The 8,092-nt window shown below is 49.1% G+C and overlaps 1 protein-coding gene across 1 annotated transcript in view; it reads left to right on the top strand.

The window, feature by feature from the left end:
• Window positions 1-725: 725 nt before the first annotated feature.
• Window positions 726-8,092, top strand: part of DNAAF9 (dynein axonemal assembly factor 9) — a 78,948-nt gene continuing 71,581 nt past the window's right edge. The window contains exon 1 of the mRNA XM_061440997.1: window positions 726-822. Within this exon, the coding sequence (XP_061296981.1) occupies window positions 737-822 (86 nt within the window). The 5' untranslated portion in view covers window positions 726-736. The remainder of the gene's footprint in view (window positions 823-8,092) is intronic.

Genomic DNA, 8,092 nt, shown 5'->3' with positions numbered 1-8,092 from the left:
TCCATGTGGTCCATGTCACATCACCCCATAGGGTCCCTTGGGGGGGGGGGTGTCCATGTCACATCACCCCATAGGGTCCCTGGGTGGGGGGGTCCATGTCACATCACCCCATAGGGTCCCTTGGGGGGTCCATGTGGTCCATGTCACATCACCCCATAGGGTCCCTTGGGGGGTCCATGTGGTCCATGTCACATCACCCCATAGGGTCCCTTGGGGGGTCCATGTCACATCACCCCACAGGGTCCCTGGGGGGGGTCCATGTGGTCCATGTCACATCACCCCATAGGGTCCCTTGGGGGGGGGGTCCATGTCACATCACCCCACAGGGCTCGGAGGACTCGGGCGAGCTCACTCACAGCGGAGGGGGGGGCTGTGGTGGGGGTTGGCCGCGCCCATGAGCAGCGGGGGGGGGTATGAACGAGCGCTGCGAGGGGGTGTGTGCAAGGAGGCAGGAGTTGCGCGAGTCCACGCCTCACAGAGGGGGGGACCCACCCGCGCCCGCCCCTTGTCTCCCCGCAGCTGCAGCCTGCCGTAGCCGCCTTTCCGTTCTTCTTCCGTGTGAGACTCGGGGTAGCTCACGCTGCCCGCTGCGCTGCCGGTGAGGCGGAGAACGCGGGTAGCAGCGTGCGGGCCGTACCTCCGTGTCCCTTGTTCCCCCCCCCCCGCTTTGCGCGGTGGTGCGGTCCGCGGCTCCCGCAGTGCTGCCGGCTCCCTCCCCTGCCGCATCCCTGTCGCCATGGCGCTGAGCGCCCGCTCCGCGCTGCTCCCGCCCGCCCCGCGCCCCTCACCGCGGCCACCCCGCGCTGCCAGCGCCTTCCTGAGGTAACGGCGGGGGGGGGGGGGGGGTGTGACAGGGACGGGAAGTGGGGGGGGAAGGGGCGGCGTGGAGCGGGGGTGGTGCGGAGGTGTTGAGGGGGGTGTCACGGGGGGTTGGGGGGTGTTAGGGACGTGCGGGCTGCGGAGGTGGAGGCTGGGAGGAGAACGGGGTGGGAAGGTCGGGCGGGTGGAAGGCTGTGGAGGTGCTGGTGTGGGCGCGAATAGAGGGGTTGGGGGTGTTGAGAAGAGGTTTTGTGGCTTGCAAGGGGCGTTGTGTTGTTTTGGGGGTATTGCAGGGAGATTTGGAGGTTTTAAGGAGGTTGGAGTGGTTATGGGGGGCTGGAGCTGTGGGGAGAAGGGATGGGACATCACTGGGGAGGCACAGAATCATGGAATGGTTTGGGTTGGAAGGGAGCTTCAAGCTCCTCCAGCTCCAACCCCTGCCACGGGCAGGGACCCCTTCCATAGAGCAGCTTGTTCCAAGCCCCTGTGTCCAACCTGGCCTTGGACACTGCCAGGGATGGGGCAATGGAAGGCTGGTTTTGCGGGGGGCACCTGGCAGAGAAGGCCTTGAGAGGATGGCAGCAGGGGCCTGGCTTGACCTTGTGGCTGCAGGGCTTGTCGAGTCCTGAATCCCACTGGAGAAGGGTGTGTGGGAGGCTGGGATGGAGCAGGGGGACAGAAGGGGAGGTTTGAGGACCTTAAAGAGGGCCTGGTCTGGAGAGACGGGCTTGGGTGGTGTTACTGTAGGGAGCGAAGCCTGGGTCTGGTTTGGTAGGGAATGGCTGTGGGTCCACCTTGGAAGGAGGGAAGAAGGGCTCTTGAAAGGTAGGAATGCTGAAGTAGGGTAGGGATAGCAGAGATTTGGGAGGGGTGGAGGGATTATGGAGGGAAAGGAGATTGTGTATTTGTGTGGGCATTGCTGGGTGGCTTGTGGAGAAGGCAACAGAAATAGAGGGGATAGAGCTCGACAAGAGGTGGAGTGCGGGGACGTGTTAGATGATAAGCTTGGGCTCAGTGAGATCTCAAGTGTCAGCTCAGGTAGCGTTGGGTTGCTAGAGCTCTATTTCCTCCTAAAGATTCAAGGTGCACCCTTGTGTGTGTTAGGTGACAGTTTGAAGTGTCTGAATAGAAGCAGCCTCAAGTTGTGCCAGGGGAGGTTTGAATTGGGTATTAGGAACAATTCCTTCCCCCAAAGGGTGCTCGGGCATTGGAACAGGCTGCCCAGAGCAGTGATGGAGTCACCATCCCTGCAGGCGTTTAAAAGATGTGTAAATGTGGTGCTTAGGGACATAGTTCAGTGATGGCCTTGGCAGTGCTGTGGTTGGACTCAGTATCTCCAAGGGTTTTTCCAGCCTAAACGATTCCATGGTTCTATTCCCAAAGAACAACCCAGGAGCTGAAGTGCTTGTTGCTTTCAATGGTTAGAGCACAATACGTGGAAGTAGTCACCAGTGTGAAGTCAGAGTAACTGGGAGATTGCATGTCCATCGCGTGTCAATTGCAACCAAGCAGTTGGCTGAGCTTCCTGGCTATAAAAGTGGGTCTGTGTTTGCTGTAGGTTTTGAATTAAAAGACAAAGCATAAAAATTGGTTTTTTTTTTTTAATATATATAAGAAGGGAACAAAAACATTTACACTTCTCAGCCAATCTGCCTGTGCAATGAGAAACCCAGCCCTGAGAGAGAAATGGAGGGCGTCTGTTTGAAATGCGTGAACATGGCTGTTCTGTGGTGGTTGTGCTCCTTCTCTGCCTGCAGCTAGAAACTGAATTGCTCATAAGAGGGAAGGAAGAGTGACCTTTTCAGGGAATTTTAATTTCACTGAGTAAATGAATCTTGTTTAGAAGGAGCTTAGGATGTGTTTATAGCTGGAAAGCATCTATAAATTCGTGATGAGTAATAAAACACCAAGATGGTAAAAACAAGAAGAGCTGAAAAGGAAAATGGTTTCCACTCAAACCCCTTTCTTTACCAGTGATTTTTGTAATCTGAGATCCTGTTTCAGAGTTGACATGAGAACATTCAGACTCTGTGAACATCTGCAAGCTTTCGAGCTCCACTGGGAGATCCAGGCAGCATCTGTACTTTGGCATGTTTGCAAGAGGCATGTCAGCCGTTAATTCTTTTTCCTCCTCAACATTTGTTCATGTGCAGTTTTGGGGGTGGTTTTATTTTGCAGGCCAGATGGAGGCAGGGAGACCAGTATTGGCAATAACTTTCCCAAGCAGTCAGCAGATAGCGGGCACTTAATAAAAATAACTTATAACAAAACAATCCCTCTTTTCCCCACCCCCTCCAAAGTCCCAAACAGGAATGGAAAAATTCTGAAGACTATATAAAGAATAGAGATAATTCTTGGAGTTCTTCCACATACCTCAGAGTTTTGGTCTGCCATATGGTGTGTCAGGAGCTGGCGTTTACCACAGCGATCCTCAGTGTTGTAGCAACACAAGAAAGGATGGTTTTAGTAAATAAAAAGGAACTAAGAGACCCAAAAGGGGATGGCTTTTTAGAAGGTGATGTCATGTTTCATGTGTCTTTGTTTAGTGGCCAGCGTTTTCCTTAAGAATACATGCATTTCTGAACTTAATTTATTCAATGCTTTTGCTATATATCACCATCTAAAATGAAGGTGAATCTGTTTTATTTCATAGTGCACCCACCCGATTTTTCATTACCTGTACTTAGAGCAGGCAAATCCTCATTAGTTACTCACATTGGCAGCATAGTACAGATTAATTCTCACTGTGTGTCTGTGCAAAATGAACGCTTGGGTTAATTTTTATGTTGTCTCTGCCTTCATGCCTAATATTATCACGCTCAAATCCATTCTGGTTTTAATCACATCGTGGTTAATTGTGTGGCTTTTCTCCTGTGGCTTCAGAGGAGCAGTTGGGGGGGTGTTTGGGAGGTGGCACAAGGCTGAAGGAGTTGTTGTGGTTTCCCAACCAGTTTTATTAAGGGACACATCTGTGTTGAAAGATTAACGGTTTGTATCCATGTGTTCCTTGTGTAATTATGCCGAGGTTCAGGATTTTGTAAGAGAACAGTTTCACCAAGTTTTTTTTTTTAAGGAACAAGCTGTATTTTAGCCTTTCAAAGAGAGAACTAATTGAACTTGCTGAAATACAGGAGGATAACAAAGAGAAACAGAACCTATTTCCTGAATACGGATGCGTTTCTACTGTGTTAGGGTCGTAAGAAGCCTGTTGAGTGCCAGGCTAAGGCAAAAGAGGGATGTGGGACTGGATGGTTGATAGGAATAGAAAGGTAGAATGAGTGCTTGTGAAGGAAAAGCTGCTAAAGGAGGGGAGCTTGTTAACTCATCTTGTTAACTCAGCTGCCTGTGGCACTTCAGAGGAAGTTACCCCTTTGTGATCCTTTAGTTTGAACGGATGGCATATCATCTGGCTTAGGGTTTTGTGGCTGCACTGGTTGTAGTCCAGCAGTGGGCTCTGAAAGTATATTTAGTCTTAAGGCACTGCAGCTTAACCTCTGATTTCTGCTGAAGAGCCACATGCTTGCTTTGTCTTTCTGATCAGAGATGGACTGATAGCAGAATAATTGCACTTCAGCTGCTGGTCTTTGCTACTGCTTCAGATATTTTCTCGGGTGATAATGTTGGCATTCTTGATGGTGTGCTGCAATTTAAGAGAGTGAAAACACAGACCTGGTGTTTGTAAATCAACCTGTGGGAGAATGCATCAAAGCTGCAGGTCTAACTGGTGTGTATGTGCCCGCAGGTGATGGGTAACCTATCATTTGGTTGCATCCATGGAGGAACTTCATTTCATAGAGGAGCCATTCTTTGATTCTGTGATTCATTTGCAGCCTGTTAGCTGGTGTTGAGGTCTGATCTGGAGAGAGAATTTTTACAAGGGCCTGTAGGGACAGGCCAAGGGGAATGGCTTGAACCTGCCAGAGGGGAGACTGAGATGAGCTCTTAGGCAGAAGCTCTTCCCTGGGAGGGTGCTGAGGCTGCCCCATCCCTGGCAGTGTTCAAGGGCAGGTTGGACACAGGGGCTTGGAGCAAGCTGCTCCAGTGGAAGGTGTCCCTGCCCGTGGCAGGGGTTGCAGCTGGAGGAGCTTTAAGGTCCCTTGCAACACAAACCAGTCTGGGATTCTGTGAGTTGCTTATAGCAAACAAGTCTGTGGAAGGGCTGCACTATCCAGTGTGGTTATATAAAATACCGGTATGGGTAGTGATGTTCATCCTTAATAAATAGTGCTACTGTTAAGATGTGCTGAAGTGACAAAGATCCTGAATAAACTTGTAATTTGCAAATGGAATCAGGCAGTCCCAACTGTTTAGTAAGCAGAGGTTCGTGCTTGCTCCTATGTGCTTTGAGGTCTCTGAATTAGAGTTGAATATTATTGTCCATTTCAAGTCAAGAAGCAAAAGATTTGGTCCTGTAAAATGCATGCAGCATTGAAATGTCTTCTTTTACGTCCCCTTTTAATATTTGCTGCTTACTGTTCCTAAACATGGCAAGTGTTTTTAAAGTTGCTGTATTTCCTATTCACAGTCCCTATGTTCAGTTTAGAGAAATCTTGGAAACAGCTGGAAAACTGTCATGTATTTTGAAGTGAGTGAATACTGTTGTCTTTTGTGAGCAGTAAAACAGTTATTTTAGTGAGCTAAGGGGGAAAAAGCAATCAGCCAAACCCCAAACTGTGTATGTTACTGTTCGAGCTAGATAGCAGTTTTCAAAGGAACTGCTTTAAAATGAAATTCCAAGTGTCTTGGATTCAGTCTGACTTCTTGTTTCTCTTTCACAAATGCCTTAAGATGGTGATTATATCAGAGTGTGGGAAATCCTGGCCTCTAATATAAGCAGACAGTAATAATGTCTCTGTTAGAAACAGTGAGGTCAACAAAAGGCTCATGAAAAATAAACTGGCCGTTTTGGGGCTAGAGTGGAAACAGATGGTGGTAGCAGCAAGTTAACAAGAAGTGAGATTTGGAGGAAAAAAATAAACTTTTATCTTCCCATTTTATTTATTTTCCAGCTTTTTCTTCCTTAAACCAAGTCCTTTATGTTAAACCAGTGTTCAATCTTGTCAACGAAAGGGTTTGCACAAGCTGGCCAGGGCAGTCCCGGGTTTTTCCTCTTGTTCACTGCTGTTTCTCAAGGCTTCAGCGCGTGTGGGGTTTTAGAACTGGAGTCTTTGTGGGGGAGGAGCGTAACATCTGCCAGTATGGAGCAAAACCATATTCACCACAGCGCAGTCACATCCTTTGTCAGCTTTGTCAACCCTAGCTGCAGCCATCCCAGCCGTCTGGTGAGCCAGCCGGTGGGAATCCATCGGGAATCACTCCAGGATCAATGCTGTTATCGTTGCTGCTGGATTACAATGACAAGGAAAGGAAGCTTGCACACAGGCTAAATGCTAGCGACACTGTGTAGGGACACTATATAATGGCATTGTGGAAGCATAAATAATATGAAAATACTGTGGGGTATAATGTAAAAACTCATTCCTTCTTGACTGACAAAGGCACAGTTGTTAATGTCGTGTTATTTGCCCACACACATGGCTTGCAGCACCCTGTCTGTTCCTAAGCTGTGACAGACCAGCCTGTCCGTAAAGCCAGGTACTTTGCATAATGAGTATGAAGACGTGTGAACAGATGAGCACTAATTCTTAGAAGTTAATGATTGTCAGTTATCTGTCCCCTTTTATTTGGCTCTAGTCCAGGATGAGCAGAGTATCAAGTACCTCAATATCTGGTTTCTTTGTTTACCCAAGTACGTGTTATTGCCAGATGCTACCCCCAAAGGGTGGCTTTGCCTTCTGTGCTGCCTTCAGCAACAGTAGGGTCAGCTTGCTTGTGTTTCAGAGTGTTTTGTTCTAGGATTCTGTGGAGTTGTCTTTAAATTCTTAGCCTAGGGTTAGTTTGGATCCTTAAGTTGGTCTGGCTTGACACATGGCTTCAAGATTGGTAGTGCAAATACAAAGGCAGTGCGAATCATAGAATAGTTTGTGTTGGAAGGGAGCTTAAAGCTCCTCCAGCTCCAACCCCTGCCACGGGCAGGGACCCCTTCCACTAGAGCAGCTTGCTCCAAGCCCCTGTGTCCAACCTGGCCTTGAACACTGCCAGGGATGGGGCAGCCACAGCTTCTCTGGGCACGCTGTGCTAGTGCCTCAGCACCCTCCCAGGGAAGAGCTTCTGCCCAAGAGCTCATCTCAGTCTCCCCTCTGGCAGGTTAAAGCCATTCCCCTTGGCCTGTCCCTCCAGGCCCTTGTCCCAAGCCCCTCTCCAGCTTTCCTGCAGCCCCTTTAGGCACTGGAGCTGCTCTCAGGTCTCCCCTTGAGGAGCCTTCTCTTGTCCAGGCTGCCCCAGCCCAGCTCTCTCAGCCTGGTTCCAGAGCAGAGCTGCTCCAGCTCTCTCAGCCTGGTTCCAGAGCAGAGCTGCTCCAGCTCTCGCATCTCCATGGGCTCCTCTGGCCTTGCTCCAGCAGCTCCACGTCCCTCTTGTGCTGTTTCCCCAGAGCTGGATGCAGGGCTCCAGGGGCAGCTGAACCATCGTCTTCAGCACTCTGGGTTCTTGCACTGGCTTAAGACGATGTAGAAATCGCATCTTAGGTTCCAAAGTGGATGCTGGGCATATTCTCACTTTGCCTACTTCAACTTACTATCCACTTGTAAAGCAACCTCACTCTCTGTGGTTGTCCTGTTGGATAAGTAGCCTGCAGCTCATGTTTTGTCCAGGTCTCGCTGAAGTCCAGGAGTTTGGGGCTTCCTAAGAAGGGCTTCAGTTGTGTTTTCAAACACAACTAATGCAGATTTTTCCGCAGTAAGCTACTGTAAAACGTGCTTGCGGCTACGTATGTGGTGGATGTGGAGCCACGTCTTCCAGGAAAGTGGGCTTATGCTGTTTTGTGGAGGTTTTCCTTTACAGTTTCTCTTTGAAATTGAGGCATTGGGATCAACTGAAAAGAAGTAAAAAGTCAGTGCTCTTCTCTTGTTGGGGTGCTTGGTTTAGAGGCGGGAAGAATCATGGATATTTGTTCCCACCACAGTCGCTTTGTTTTTGTCAGATGACTGTTTAATGCGAAATGCAAGAAAATGCCATTTTTCCCCCCTCTGACTTTATCCACAGCTTAGCCTGTATTGTTTAAAGGCATGTAGTGAGAATTCTAATTATTCTCCTCACCATTTCTGAATGCTGCCTTTTTCCAGCCACAGAACTCTTCTGTTCTTAATGTCAGCCTTTGAATATAATGATTTATACACACTGGAAATGATGTTGAAAATATTTTAATCTGTCA

This window comes from Pezoporus flaviventris, unplaced genomic scaffold (assembly GCF_033815535.1).
Source record: "Pezoporus flaviventris isolate CSIRO_AGI_PZ_B2104156 unplaced genomic scaffold, CSIRO_AGI_Pfla_v1 ptg000188l, whole genome shotgun sequence".
NCBI classification, from domain to species: domain Eukaryota; kingdom Metazoa; phylum Chordata; class Aves; order Psittaciformes; family Psittacidae; genus Pezoporus; species Pezoporus flaviventris.
Note: the sequence above shows the minus strand (reverse complement) of the source record. Positions and strands in the feature narration are given on the sequence as shown.